General features: G+C 38.4%; 1 protein-coding gene across 8 annotated transcripts in view; it reads left to right on the top strand.

Moving 5' to 3' along the window:
- Positions 1 to 15,585, top strand: part of NSF (N-ethylmaleimide sensitive factor, vesicle fusing ATPase) — a 149,247-nt gene that overhangs the window by 92,509 nt on the left and 41,153 nt on the right. For all 8 annotated transcript variants that reach the window (XM_004013003.5, XM_027974387.2, XM_060394932.1 and 5 more), the window contains exons 10-14: positions 220 to 385; positions 1,400 to 1,474; positions 1,661 to 1,848; positions 8,938 to 9,033; positions 15,154 to 15,310. In XM_004013003.5, the coding sequence (XP_004013052.2) occupies positions 220 to 385; positions 1,400 to 1,474; positions 1,661 to 1,848; positions 8,938 to 9,033; positions 15,154 to 15,310 (682 nt within the window). The remainder of the gene's footprint in view (positions 1 to 219; positions 386 to 1,399; positions 1,475 to 1,660; positions 1,849 to 8,937; positions 9,034 to 15,153; positions 15,311 to 15,585) is intronic.

Raw genomic sequence — 15,585 nt, 5'->3', positions numbered from 1 at the left:
ATGTTTTCATTTTATTTCTGTTAAATATGAGATCTGGAATGCCTTTTCATTTTGCAGAATTCTTAGACTGCAGTTCCACCTTTGAGAGGGCAGCAGCCATGATTATACTTGCTATATTTATTGGTCAAATGGAGTGAAAGCTTTGTTTTGCTTTCTTGATTACCTTGTTTGATAATATATTCAAATTATGACCTTTAATGTAATTTCTTCCCTTACTAGCTTGGTGCTAACAGTGGTTTGCACATCATCATCTTTGATGAAATTGATGCCATCTGCAAGCAGAGAGGGAGCATGGCTGGTAGCACAGGGGTTCATGACACTGTTGTCAACCAGCTGCTGTCCAAAATTGATGGTGTAGAGCAACTGAACAACATCTTAGTCATTGGTATGTTTGCTTGATTAAAAAAAAAAGTACTGTGCTTTCAAAAATATTAGATACGCAGGTTCTAAATTCAGATTTGTGTAGCTTGTAATTTTATATGTAATTTTTGAGTGTAATTTTTATATGTAATTACATATAAAATGTATATGCAATTTTATACAAACATTTTGGCCAGTGTTGCCAAATTAGAATCAAGTGATATTGAAGAATTTCATTGTTTTAATGTCTAGCCACAATATACAAACTCTGGGTAAACTCTAGGCAAACTTGGGCAAACTCTGGGAGATAGTGAGGGACAGAGAAGCCTGGCGTGATGCAGCACATGGGATCATAGAGAGTCGGACGCAGCTTAGCGACTGAACAATAACAAGTCCCAAGAAGACAAATGAAAGATGAGTTCTAGTGACTCATGGCTTTAAACTTGTAGTTAACAGATGAAAAAGGCAGCGCTGTGTGAGTGGTGGCTTTCACATTGGCTTCTGTAGGCCTCCAAGGGTCCTCAGAGGTTCTTCAGGTTCTCTGCAGGCCAGGGCAGATCATGTATCCCTATTATAACTTATTTTTAACTGCCCTATATACTGAAGTTCTTCTTAAGATGACTTTGAAAACAAAACACAAATTATGCTATTTATGAAGATTGGAAACCTTTCGCCTACAAAAAAGGGAAGGGATCTTGAAGTGAGATAGATGTTCGCATTGCCCCTCTCTCACTTTGACAGCTTACCTACCCCATTTGAACCTAATGTTTTCTTTTTAAATATTTGATACTTTCACTACATTTATATTCCACTGGTGTGTACAGTAGTGAAATACTAAGGCAAAGTCCCCAGATATTTTTCTTAGCTTAAGAACAAATGATATTTTTGAAAATCATTGCTTTTCTATTTGACTTTTATAAAATTGTCCTCTTAGCTTGTCAGGGAAATTCTTGCAACTATTCTTACATATGCTAAAAGGGTATTTTATCTTATTTTTGAATTCTGATCATTTGTGTATTGTTTTAACACCTGTGCTCAGGAATGACCAACAGACCAGATCTGATCGATGAGGCTCTCCTTCGACCTGGAAGACTGGAAGTTAAAATGGAGATAGGTAAATAGCTCTGTCACCGATTGGGGTAGGGGGCTGTAATTAGAGTTCATTAGCAGGAGCAAAGTCATATACCTTAATATTTTTTAGAGAAGTTGTATATCATGAAAAGCAGATATTTATATACTTGGGTGGCTATAAGAAAAGCATTAGGATTATAATTATCTATTTTATTTCCGATGTTATCAGGCTTACCAGATGAGAAGGGCCGATTACAGATCCTTCACATCCACACAGCAAGGATGAGAGGGCATCAGTTACTCTCTGCTGACGTAGACATTAAAGAACTGGCCGCAGAGACCAAGAACTTCAGCGGCGCTGAGCTGGAGGGTCTGGTGCGAGCAGCGCAGTCCACTGCTATGAACAGGCACATAAAGGTCAGTAAAATCCGCTGCCAGATAGGAGTCTACAGCCCTGTATGTCCTGCGCTAGTATTCTTCCTCTTTTCTTTCAAGCCTTCCAAGGGCTAAACTAATACTGACTGACCTTCGATGGAGAACAGACATGATGAAAGGTATTAGTTAATTGTCAACTGCTACGTCTTCAGAGCAGTTGGAAAAAAAGATAATGGTAGCACCTGCCCCGTGGAAACTACTGACCCATTTAACTTAGGTTGCCCCCATTTGATGCACGTATGTGAAGATGGTGATTTTGAAGAATTGTTTAAAAACTTGTGCTATGTTGACTTGTAACATGTCATAGGAAGTTGGATGTCCTACATGCTGGAATTATGGGGGCTGCTTCATTAAGTCAACATATTAAATACCTGCTTGCTGTTTTCAAAGTATTAAGACACAAAGGTAATGAAGCACAATCTCTTCCCACAAAGAATAGACAGGGAAATGGATGTGTTTGCAAATTAATACAATAATGTTATTGATGCTTTAGGAGAAATACATACAAAGGATACTTTTATTTTGGTAAATGAAGCTTGATAAAGTGCATTTGATCCTTTGTCATCCCTTCTCAGGTTTTACTTATCACCTGTAGTTTGATGACTCCCAGATTTATGTCTCATCTTTTAAAAGTATATTTCTCCCACTTTCAGTTTTATACCTGGATGTTTTATCAGGTCTCAGATTTAATATTCCAAAACCAAATTCACTTTTTTTTTTTTTTTTACTACTTTCCTTCCAGCTCCTACTTCCCTATTTATCCCAATTCCCTAGGCTTAGAATTCCAAGATTATCTTTGATTTCTACCACTCTGCTGTGTCCTGCCTCAAGTTATTTGCCAGATTTTGTCTGTTCTGCCTTGACAGTATCTTTCAGATCTCATTGCACCACTGATCTTCTGTTTGATTAATCTTCCTGTTTCATAGCATTCTACTCTTCAGAACCTTTCAGTGACTAACCATGATCTACAGAACAAAGAACAGATGTCTTAGCCTGGTCTTTAAGGTCCTTTTAGACATGACCTTAAATTGGCCCTTCTTGGTGTGTTCTCAGTTATTCTTCATGCACTTCAGCCAAGCTGAAATATTTACCAGTCATCAGATATTAATGTATTTTACTACTTCTCTGATGTTGCTTTTTTTTTATGCTTTACTGAGAATCTTTACCCTCTGTGTTGCTTAGCTTTTCTTTCTTTCTTTTTTGACTGTGCCACAAAGCATATGGAATCTTAGTTCCCTGACCAGAAATCGAACCCACACCCCCTGCATTGGAAGCACAGAGTCTTAACCTCTGGACTGCCAGGGAAGTCCCTACTTACCTTTTTGATACCTGACTCATGTACCACCACTTTCTTCAAAAAATTTTCTGATTCTCCCTTTCAAGGATGATGTGTTCTCTTCCTTCTTGAACTAGTAATGTATCAGGAATTCCCTGGTGGTCCAGGACCATGGCCCAGGTTCAGTCCCTGGTTGGAGAGCTGAGATCCAGTAAGCCCATGACACGGCCATGGGGCTTTTTTTTTTTTTCTCAATATTAATAGTAATGTATCATTTATGATACCTTCTGTTGACCTTTAGTCAATGGATTTATTTAGCCTACTCTATTCCAGACACTGTGCTAAGGGTTATTCCGCCCATTTCCTCCCCTTGAGCAGCTCACAGTCTAATCCTCCACATACTGTAATAGAAAGGACATGCAAGGTAAGAAAGTGAAAAGGTGTCAGGTGTGGTCAGCTTGTCAAGTGAGAGGGGCTTTCCTAGAGGAATTTCTGGGTGAACGTGTTTCCTGGTGGGACCAGGCATTTTAGGCAGAAAGAACAACATACGCAGAGGATCAGAGATACAACAGCGTGGTGTGTTAAGGATAATTCAGTATTGCTCCAGCATAAAAGGTGGGGAAGGGGAGGTAGAGACGTGGTGGGGGATAAGTCAGGAGGCTAATGCAGGGGATGGAGCACAAAGAACCTTTTATATTGTGCTCAGAAGTATGGACTCCTTTTCTGTGAGTAGTGCTAAGTCACTGAAGAGTTTTAAGAATAGCAGTGGCATAGTGTTAAAACATAAGCTCACTCTGGCAGCTGGGTTGAGTGGAGTGTTTAGGGGAGTAAAGTTGGCGACATGAGACAAGAGAGGGGAACTTGTGTAACAATTCACGCAGGAAATAATAAAAGCCTAACAGGTTGAGTATGTTTTGTTTGGATATACCCTAGCAATGGTTTTAAACCAAGGGTCGGTAAACTATGGTCCATGGGCCATATCCGGCCAACTGTCAGTTTTTAGAAATAAAGTTTTTGGGAACACAGACCCACCTGTTCATTTGTGTGTTTTCTGTAGCTGCTTTCATGCTGCAATGGCAGAATTAAGTATCTGCAACAGAAACTACATGGCCCACAAAGCCTAAAATATTTACTGTCTAGCCCTTCATGGAAAGTTTGTCAACCCTTGTTCTAGGCTTGAAGTCCTTATCTTATTCATTTCTGAATCTCTCACAGTATCTAGGTCTTGATACTGAGAATATGGTAGCTGCTTAGTAAATATTTTTTATATTAGTAAATATGTATTCTGAATCAAACTCTATCCATAAATCATAATTCCCTTGCGTAACATAATTGACTTTATTCTCACTCAAGGATGCCATAATGCAAGGGTCCCCCACGCCCTGGGCCAGGGACTGGTACCAGCTCATGGTCCATTAGGAACTGGGCCACAGAGCAGGAGGTGCTCAAGGGAGCGAAGCTCTACCTGTCATTCCCTGTCGCTCACATGACCACCTGAACCCTCCCCCATTGGTGGAAAAATTGTCCTCTACAAAAGCAGTCCCTGGTGTCAGAAAGATTGGGGACGACTGCCGTAATGGAAGAGGCCACTTTAGACAAGGTGTTAAACGTCTTTAAAATCCTGGAGACCCTGTGGCAAGGATAGTAGTACTACTACTTTAAAAAACAAAGCAAAAGACCCCAAGAATGCCAAAGGACTGGATAGTGTGGGAAATAAGTGCTGGAGCCTTTATAGGTGGATCTACTCATTTCATTCATCCATTTGTCCTCCTTGCTGTAAGAAATCTTAGGAGAAGTGCTAAAGTGACGGTGACTTCAAGAGAAATTATATCCATGTTGTGGACACTGCTCCCCGCTATACTGATCTTTCACCTAAGTCCACCATCAGTGCTTCTTGATACTATAATCCACAATTATGAGTTTACTAGTTATCAGATTTTTCATATGCATTAGCTACTGGATTTTTATCTTATTTAGTCATTTGTCATTTTTGTCACGATAACCTTATCCCCAAATGTCTCTAAAGCCGCTCTTAAGAAACGTGCTTTCTTCCAATGTGTATTGGATTTATTTACACACAAGGCAATGAGGAATGGTGGGATGGTGACAGGTTTTGTAGTCAGAAGGTGTGGTTATGTGTTACAGCTCTTTCTACTTTTTTGTTTCTGATTTGCCAAGAGGAAATAACTACCTATTTCATCAAGTTGTTGTGAAAATAAAATCAAATACTGTTTGTGAAAGTGCCTTACAGACTATATAAGTGTTTGTTGTTATTTCCATTTTTGTTATTATGGCTACTTTGAGAATATGTATATATTTGAGAATATATAATATATGTCCTTTTCCATATCTGAGTTTTTAAAAATTTTTGTTAACTATTTGTAGTTATAATATTTCTAATTTAAAGCTAAAATGTTTAACCACCACTGTACAGAATATATTATCCTTTAGATTTGCAAGTAAGAAGTAGTACAGATAGTGGACATTATTTCCCTCACTTTTTCCATGTGGTTAAATTATCTTTAAACTTAGGTGACGCATATAGCCTTGTGAGCAACACTTTTTGTACCAAACAGCGTTTGATTATTTTCAGTATCTGTGGAATATCCAATGCAAAGGACTTCATAGGTACTTCATTCAGGAAAGGGAGAGATGTGGAAGACACTAACCTCAGAAAAGAAAGAGTACTATTTGCTCTCTTTTCTGCGTTTAAAAAAAACTGCACTGCCCAGGTCTTTAAATGTTGTTTTCCCAGCAGGACTCTTCTTAGTTGAACAAAAAGCACACGGTTTTAGTATTCTCATTGCTGTATATATTCAGAGCTTTATTAGTAGTAATTGATGAATAAGTACTTAATTTGAAACTTAATGACTTACAGTTGGTGTAGAACTTACGCACGACATTCATCTGTTTATTATGACGTTCTTCCTTTGTATTATAAAAAGCCGTTGAGAATTTCCTGGCTATCCAGTTGGTTACGACTCAGTGCCTTCACTGCCAGGGCCTGGGTTCAGTCCCTAGCTGGGGAACTAAGATCCTGTTAACTGCATGGCGTGGCCAAATGAATAAATAAATAAAGCCATTACTAGTGTTATATTGCTTCTTTTTCAAAAGAATTAGACTTGACAAAGTCAGATGGAATAAACTAAATGAGTCTTCCCTGTTAACCTGTTTTTTTCATGTTTTCTGAAACAAGTGGAAAATCCAGTCACAAACGCCTGATGTTCATGTCATTTATACTTAGATCCATGTTTGTGGTCACCTAAAATTCATGTGACATTTGGTTGTTTTTAGCTGAAAGGAATTTCTGCTTCAGGTAGAGAAGATTCATAACCCAAATTTCTTCTGTGCTAATCTGTTATAAGGAAATAAATTCAGGACACACGTGCACTTTATAAAGGAATCAAAAGTGATTTGTATTTACAGAATTTCAATAAAATTATTTTTTATTTTCTGTAGAATTTTGATTGATTAAGGTCATTCTACCCTTAATTTAAGAGGAATGATAAGAACTTTGAAAGGTCAGATTTAAAAGGTTATTAAATTTAAGGGTGACCACTGGATATTTGCTAGTGTTGAAATACAAGTTTATTAGTTTCTGCAGGAATAAGCTGAAAGATGGTGCCTCTTCTATATTGATTAGCTGTTATAAATAAAATGCAGAAAAGATTGATCTAATTCAGACAAGTGAGAAAAGTTTTTCTGAATGAATAAAAATTCAGAATTGTAGATTTTTTTAAATTTTTTAAATTTTTGAAAAAATAGTAAAAGTTAACCAAGAGAAGTCCTTAAGAAACTTATTTTAATGAATAGGTATAAAAAGTTTATAACTGTAATATTGCTTACTTACAATTAGGTAACTTGTAAAATTCGTGGCGGCCTGAAAACAACCTGTTCTAAAATAACTGTCCCTCAACCATCTTAATTCACCTTAGTTCACTGAGTGAGTCCTTTCTTAATAGTAAAAATATGAGCTTTACACTTGTTGCAGTCCTAGAATCTCTTATTTTTCAGCAAATGCCAAAAAATAGACAAGGTTTTCCTTGCCTATGGCTATGTTTCTGTCATTTTAATGCAGGTTCACTCTAAGAGGAAATCATAATAGTATTTCATAACACTGTTATGAAAACACTTGCCCATGTCTCCCTATGTACACACGAGAATCATTTTCTGGGGTAATGATAACCAGGTAGATTTTTGAAGACATGGTTACATTGTCTCCTAGTTTCTAGTGTTTATTTCTGTTCCTTTTACAAGTGAACTGTTTTTGTCTCTCAGAAAGGTTCTAGAAATTTCTCTTCACCTTTGATGCTCTGATAGCTTACAGTAGTGTGTCTAGACAGGTGTAAGTTTCTTCCTGTTTACCCTGATTACTCATTGAAACCTTTAAACTGCTAAGATACACCTTTCTTCAGCTAGGGACATTTTTTTCTTCTTTTACTGTTTGTTTTTTTTTTCTCTCTCTCTCTTCTTTCTCTCCACTCCTTCCTCTGAGACTTGTCTTAGATTAGGAAGTTAAAACTGCCAGATTCATGTTCCCTGCTTTTGAACCTTTCTCTCTCACTTTCTGTGATTTCATGGGATTGGGGGCAGGAAGGGAGATAAAGAAGTGTATTTTGTTTGCCGTCTTGTTCCAGTTTTCTGACAGTTCTTTCTATCCCATAAGGCTGAGATTTTATAAAATGTCTGTCATTTTATTTGTCTCAGCAGTCAGTTTCTTTTTTTTTTTTTTTCCCTTGGGGTTGTCTTTTATTATTATTTTTTTTAATCCTTACATGCATTCCCAAACATGAACCCCCCTCCCACGTGACTCATATTTTATAACAGTCTTTAGAAGGTTGATATTGCTTAACATAGTTTGGTTTTATACTCAGATTTTTTGAAGATAGGTTTAAAAAAAAAACCCATAGTACCATTTTAAAAATTAGACTCACTTGCCTTGTGCTATTGGGAGTGAGCCCAGTCACATTAAAAAGTGTGTTGGTATCTCATTCACTCATCAGGTGCAGGCAGCTCCAAGTGCTGATAAAGGCCTTGACGCTTCTCCAGACGTCTGTTCTATGTAGGAGCTCCAGGTGCAGTGAGCAGAGTATTTGGAACTGGCACACAGAGTCATGAGCACAAAGTATGAGTAAAAACCAAAGTCGTAGGTCCTTGGTCTCCTAAGATAATGGTTCACAAACCTGGTTGAGCATCAGAACCACCTGTGCACTTTATAAAAATATGAATTCCTGTACCCTCTTCTGGACCTGTTAAGTCAAAATCCTACAGGTTTGAACTGGGCGTGTGTGTGTGTGTGTGTGTGTGAATGAATATCATTCTGATAGGCAGGTTTGAACTGGGTACGTGTGTGTGTGTGAATATCATTCTGATAGGCAGCCAAGGATGAGAACCACCTTCTTAGAGACCCCCTCTTTATATTTTCTTCTCCTCGTGCCTCATTTTGGGGGAAAAAATGGCTATCTGATGCTTTTCAGTATAGATGTGTCATAATCCACTTAACTGGTACCCTCTCCATGGACTTTTAATGTACTTCCTGTCTTCTGCTCTTAGAGATTGCTGTAGTAGATCTCCTGGTGCATACAACTTTGTGCACATTTGTGAGTATATTCATGGGATAAACACCTAGAAGTGGAATCGTTCAGGCGAAGGACATATATATGTTTGTGAATTTGTTCTTTATGTTTTTTATTCTGTGGAAATAGGCCTTTTAAATCCTCAGGGGATATATTCTTAGGCTGAAAATATTCTTTAATCTTGGAAGTCCTTTACACTTTGTTTTCGTTTCTCATTAGGCCAGTACTAAAGTGGAAGTGGACATGGAGAAAGCAGAGAGCCTGCAGGTGACAAGAGGGGACTTCCTTGCTTCTTTGGAAAATGATATCAAACCAGTGAGTACAAATATCAAGTGATGCGTAAGTCAAAAAATAACAAATCAGGAGAAAAATAAGTGCTGTTTTACCCCGTATTTTGGAAGATTATATCATGTGTAGTTTTTTTAAAAAACGTAAAATCTCAATAGTGTAACTGTCCAGTATAAGAAACATCTGTTCAGTAACTCTGTGCTGGGCTCTGTTGCTCGGTCGTGTCTGACTCTTTGCAACCCCTTGGACCCATGGATTGTAGCCTGCCAGGCTCCTCTGTCCCTGGGGATTCTCCAGGCAAGAATACTGGAGTGGGTTGCCATGCCCTCCTCCAGGGGACCTTCCCAACCCAGAGATCGAACCCAGGTCTGCCACATTGCAGGCGGATTCTTTACCGTCTGAGCCACCAGGGAAGCCAAGACTTACTGAAATATTTCTCATGATAGGGAGCTCACCATCCTATAAGTCAGGCCATTCAATTTTGAGACTTTCTAACAGTTAGTTCTTAAATTGCTTTGAACTGGTTTTTCAGTAGTTCTTTATATGTCTGAAGCTATAGAAACCTAAATTCATCCTTCATATGTAGTTACTGACATTTAAAATTAACCCTCATCTCTTTCATAACTTTCCCCAACTTCTTCTAGGGCATTCCTTTCTCTTGCTCAATATCTCTAGTTCCTCTCACTACTCTCGTTTCTGAAACTTTTAATTATGCTCAGTGCTCTTTTTAAAAAAGGTCAATTTTCTTAAAATATACTTAAAACTCAACAGTCATAGTTGTAGTTATAGTTGGAGCATATATTATAAGCTACATTAACCTGTTTCTTGTAAAACAACCACTCATATTTGAGTAACTATATTAGTACAAAAATAAATTGTAGAAAGCCCTCTTAAAAAGGTGTGTATGCCTTTTTCTTTCTTAAATGGACCTTGGGTGCACGGAATTAGATTCATCTTAATCTTTAATTGATGACATACAGTCATTAGTCTACAATGTATAAAATAAAATGTAGTATATATTAATCTTCTGAGACTTTCTGTTTTGTTACATTTTATTATCAGGAATCATCTGTATGATTCTCTGTGCTATGTTTCATTTATTTTCATTGCTGAATAATATTCCACTGTGCGGCTGCCATAGTTTGTCTATTTTCCTGTCAATGGACAGTTGGAATATTACCAGTTTTTTGTTATTTCAAACAGGTGCTGCTAAGGCATCCTTGAGTGAGTTTCTCCTAGATATATATTTAGGAATAAAATTGCTGGGTTTGGGGGAATATGAATGTCCAACCTTGAACTAGGAATTTCAAAATGTTTTCCCAGTGGTCAAACCAATAAACACTTCCTCCAGTAATGTAAAGAAAAGTGAAAGTTGCTCAGTCGTGTCTGATTCTTTGCAACCCCATGAACTATACAGTCCATGGAATTCTCCAGGCAAGAATACTAGAGTGGGGAGCCATTCCCTTCTCCAGGGGATCTTCCCAACCCAAGGATCAAACTCAGGTCTCCTGCATTGCATGCCAGTTCTTTACCAGCTGAGCCACAAGGGAAGCCCGCAGTAATGTAAAAGAGATCCTGTTCTCTGCATCCTGTACAGCAGTTGGTATTGTCAGACTGAATTTTTGCCATTCAGTTAGATATAAAAATTGGAGAAGGAAATGGCAACCCACTGCAGTACTCTTGCGTGGAAAATCCCATGGATGGAGAGCTACATTCCATGGGGTTGCAGAGTTGGATGCAACTGAGCAACTTCACTTCCACTTTCACTATTCCTTCTAGATATAAAAATGGGATCTCATTTTTGTCTCAGTTTGCATTTCACTGATTACCTATGAATTAATTATTTCTTCATATGTTTGTCAGACATGTGAGAATCTTCTGATAGGCCGTTCATGAATTTGCCTATTTTTCTGTTGTTTGTTTTTATTTGATTTGTATAAATTCTTCATACATTCTTGACAATGATTATTTGTTGCACTTATCTCCTTTAAAGACAGAAATTAACTTGTTTTAGCCCTGTCTGCTTTTTTTTTTAATGACTGTTGTGACTTTTAAATATAAAATACTTTGAGCAGTGGAAATGGTTTAATATTTTGCTGTTGTTGTTTATAATAGTTACCGAAAATATTAGAGCCCTGCATAACCAAACTATCTTAAAATTTTTTAAAGCAAGTAATTTGGCTATAAGGAAGAGGCAATTATGACAACTTAGTTAAGTAAGCAGTAACTTACTTTTATTTATTCCAGGAGTCTGGGGGATAAAATGAAAAATGAATGACAGGATAAGTAAGGATGACTGTATATGTTATGTAATAGTTTAAGAGGGTCACTGTTTTCTGGTTCAGGTATCTTAACACTGCCATGAGGCTTGGAAGTATATATCTGGGGTTCAGTTCAGTTCAGTCACTCAGTCGTGTCTGACTCTGCGACCCCATGAATCACAGCACGCCAGGCCTCCCTGTCCATCACCAACTCCCGAAGTTCACTCAAACTCACGTCTGTCGAGTCTGTGATGCCATCCAGCCATCTCATCCTCGTTCGTCCCCTTTTCCTCCTGCCCCCAATCCTTCCCAGCAACAGAGTCTTTTCCAGTGAGTCAACTCTTCTCACAAGGTGGCCAAAGTACTGGAGTTTCAGCTTTAGCATCATTCCTTCCAAAGAACACCCAGGACTGATCTCCTTTAGAATGGACTGGTTGGATCTCCTTGCAGTCCAAGGGACTCTCAAGAGTCTTCTCCAACATCACAGTTCAAAAGCATCAATTCTCTGGCGCTCAGCTTTCTTCACAGTCCAACTCTCACATCCATACATGACCATTGGAAAAACCATAGCCTTGACTAGACGGACCTTTTTTGGCAAAGTAATGTCTCTGCTTTTGAATATGCTATCTAGGTTGGTCATAACTTTTCTTCCAAGGAGCAAGCATCTTTTAATTTCATGGCTGCAGTCACCATGTGCAGTGATTTTGGAGCCCCACAAAATAAATTCTGTCACTGTTTCCACTGTTTCCTCATCTATTTCTCATGAAGTGATAGGACCAGATACCGTGATTTTAGTTTTCTGAATATTGAGCTTTAAGCCAACTTTTTCACTCTCCTCTTTCACTTTCATCAAGAGGCTCTGTAGTTCTTTGCTCTGTGCCTTAAGTGTGGTGTCATCCACATATCTGAGGTTATTGATACTTCTCCTGACAATCTTTTTTTTTTTCCTCCTGGCAGTCTTGATTCCAGCTTGTGTTTCTTCCAGCCCAGTATTTCTCATGATGTACTCTGCATATAAGTTAAATAAGCAGGGTGACAATGTACAGCCTTGATATACTCCTTTTCCTATTTGGAACCAGTCTGTTGTTCCATGTCCAGTTCTAACTGTTGCTTCCTGACCTGTATACAGATGTCTCAAGAGGCAGGTCAGGTGGTCTGGTATTCCCAACTCTTTAAGAATTTTCCACAGTTTATTGTGATCCACACAGTCAAAGGCTTTGGTGTAGTCAATAAAGCAGAAAGAGATGTTTTTCTGGAACTCTCTTGCTTTATCAATGATCCAGCGGATGTTGGCAATTTGATCTCTGGTTTCTCTGTGTTTTCTAAATCCAGCTTGAACACTTGGAAATTCACAGTTCACATACTGTTGAAGCCTGGCTTGGAGAATTTTGAGCATTACTTTACTAGCGTGTGAGATGAGTACAATTTGTGTGGTAGTTTGAGCATTCTTTGGCATTGCCTTTCTTTGGGATTGGAATGAAACTGACCTCTTCCAGTCCTGTGGCCACTGCTGAGTCTTCCAAATTTGCTGGCATATTGAGTGCCACACTTTCACAGCATCATCTTTTAGGATTTGAAATAGCTCAACTGGAATTCCATCACTTCCACTGACTTTGTTCGTAGTGACGCTTTCTAAGGCCCACTTGACTTCACATACCAGGATGTCTGGCTCTAGGTGAGTGATCACACCACTGTGATTATCTGGGTCATGAAGCTCTTTTTTTTACAGTTCTTCTGTGTATTCTTGCCACCTCTTCTTAATATCTTCTGCTTCTGTTAGATCCAGACCATTTCTGTCCTTTATCAAGCCCATCTTTGCATGAAATGTTCGCTTGGTATCTCTGAGTTTCTTGAAGAGATCTCTAGTCTTTCCCATTCTATTGTTTTCCTCTGTTTCTTTGCACTGATCACTGAGGAAGGCTTTCTTATCTCTCCTTGCTATTCTTTGGAACTCTTCAAAATGGGTATATCTTTCCTTTTCTCCTTTGCCTTTCACTTCCCTTCTTTTCACAGCTGTTTGTAAGACCTTCTCAGACAACCATTTTGCCTTTTGCATTTCTCTTTTGGGGGGATGGTCTTGATCCCTGTCTCCTGTACAATGTCACAAACCTCCATCCATAGTTCTTCAGGTACTCTGTCTGTCAGATCTAATCCCTTGAATCTATTTGTCACTTCCACTGTATAATCGTAAGGGATTTGATTTAGGTCATACTTGAATGGTCTAGTGGTTTTCCCCACTTTCTTCAATTTCAGTCTGAATTTGGCAATAAGGAGTTCATGATCTGAGCCACAGTCAGCTCCCAGTCTTGTTTTTGCTGACTGTATCAAGGTTCTCCATCTTTGGCTGCAAAGAATATAATCAATCTGATTTCTCTATTGACCATCTGGTGATGTCCATGTATAGACTCTTGTGTTGTTGGAAAAAGGTGTTTGCTGTGACCAGTGCATTCTGTTGGCAAAACTCTATTAGTCTTTGCCCTGCTTCGTTCTGTACTCCAAGGCCAAATTTGCCTGTTATTCCATGTATTTCTTGACTTCCTGCTTTTGCATTCCAGTCCCCTATAATGAAAAGGACATCTTTTTGGGTGTTAGTTCTAGAAGGTCTTGTAGGTCTTCATAGAACTGTTCAGCTTCAGCTTCTTCAGCGTTACTGGTCAGGGCATAGACTTGGATTACTGTGATACTGAATGGTTTGCCTTGGAAATGAACAGAGATCATTCAGTCTTTTTTGAGATTGCATCCAGGTACTGCATTTTGGACTCTTGTGGACTGTGATGGCTACTCCATTTCTTCTAAGGGATTCTTGCCCACAGTAGTAGATATAATGGTCATCTGAATTAAGTTCACCCATTCCAGTCCATTTTAGTTCACTGAGTCCTAAAATGCTGGCATTCATTCTTGCCATCTCCTATTTGACCACTTCTAATTTGCCTTGATTCATGGACCTAACATTCCAGGTTTCTCTGCAATACTGCTCTTTATAGCATCAGATTTTGCTTCCATCACCAGTCATATCAACAACTGGGTGTTGTTTTTGCTTTGGCTCCGTCTCTTCAGTCCCTCTGGAGTTATGTCTCCACTGATCTCCAGTAGCATATTGGGCATCTACCGACTTGAGGAGTTCATCTTTCAGTGTCCCATCTTTTTGCCTTTTCATACTGTTCATGGGATTCTCAAGGAAAGAACACTGAAATAGTTTGCCATTCCCATCTCCAGTGGACCACATTTTGTCAGAACTCACCATCATGACCCGTCTGTCTTGGGTGGACCTACACAGCATGGGTCATAGTTTCATCAAGTTAGACCAGAGTCAGCTATATATATACTTAAATCCCCTCCCTCTTGGACTTCCCTCATACCCACCCCCTCCATCCCACCCATCTCGGTCATCACAGAGCCCCAATACAATTTCATATTTCCATTTTAATTCCTGACACCTACAGTCAGTGTTAGGATAGTATCTCTGTGTGCTGAGTCAACCATTTTCATTTTCTAAATCCATATTCTCCCTTTTTCCCTGTGTTCTTAACAGAAACAGCCCATGTCCTCCCTATATAAACAAGCACCTTGGAACATACCCTATCTCAGAGATTGATAGGGCTTGGGCTCTCATAGAATCTGAGCCTAGAATCTATTTTTTATTCCATTAACTCATATAAAAGCAATTTTTTCCCCTAATTGGGTAAAAAGTTAAGTGAGAAGTTATAAAACAGTTTTGGGTTTGGTTTTTGTTTTGTTTTTTTTTGCTTTTCAGGGTTTTTATATTAATATGGGATATTGTTACAGCACTAGCATGTAGGAATTATTACTCATCCTTTATATGTTTAAATATTTAAGTCTTAATACTAATGCTGAAAATGCATTAAACTCTCCTTTTCCTTCATAGGCATTTGGCACAAACCAAGAGGATTATGCAAGTTACATTATGAATGGTATCATCAAATGGGGTGATCCAGTTACTCGAGTTCTAGAAGACGGGGAACTTCTGGTTCAACAGACTAAAAACAGTGACCGAACACCATTGGTCAGCGTCCTCTTGGAAGGTGAGAAAAAGTGATGAGATGGCATCAAAATTTTTTGTTGTTTTTTTTTAAAAGCACTTACACAAAACCATTTAGCACATTCCAGGAAACTGAATTTTCAGTTCTAAACTTGTTCATGATCTGAAAATCGCAATCCATTCTGTGTTCCAATATTGTGCACAAATTTAAATTTCTTGGAGTAGAATGTTACTGATGATTGATAGCAACTCATTTTCTTATAGGACTGTATCTAAGTTTCCATGTTACTTAGTAGACTCTTATGATTCAACATAGTA

Source organism: Ovis aries, chromosome 11 (genome assembly GCF_016772045.2).
Source record: "Ovis aries strain OAR_USU_Benz2616 breed Rambouillet chromosome 11, ARS-UI_Ramb_v3.0, whole genome shotgun sequence".
Lineage (NCBI taxonomy): Eukaryota > Metazoa > Chordata > Mammalia > Artiodactyla > Bovidae > Ovis > Ovis aries.
This window is presented reverse-complemented; position numbering and strand designations above follow the sequence as displayed.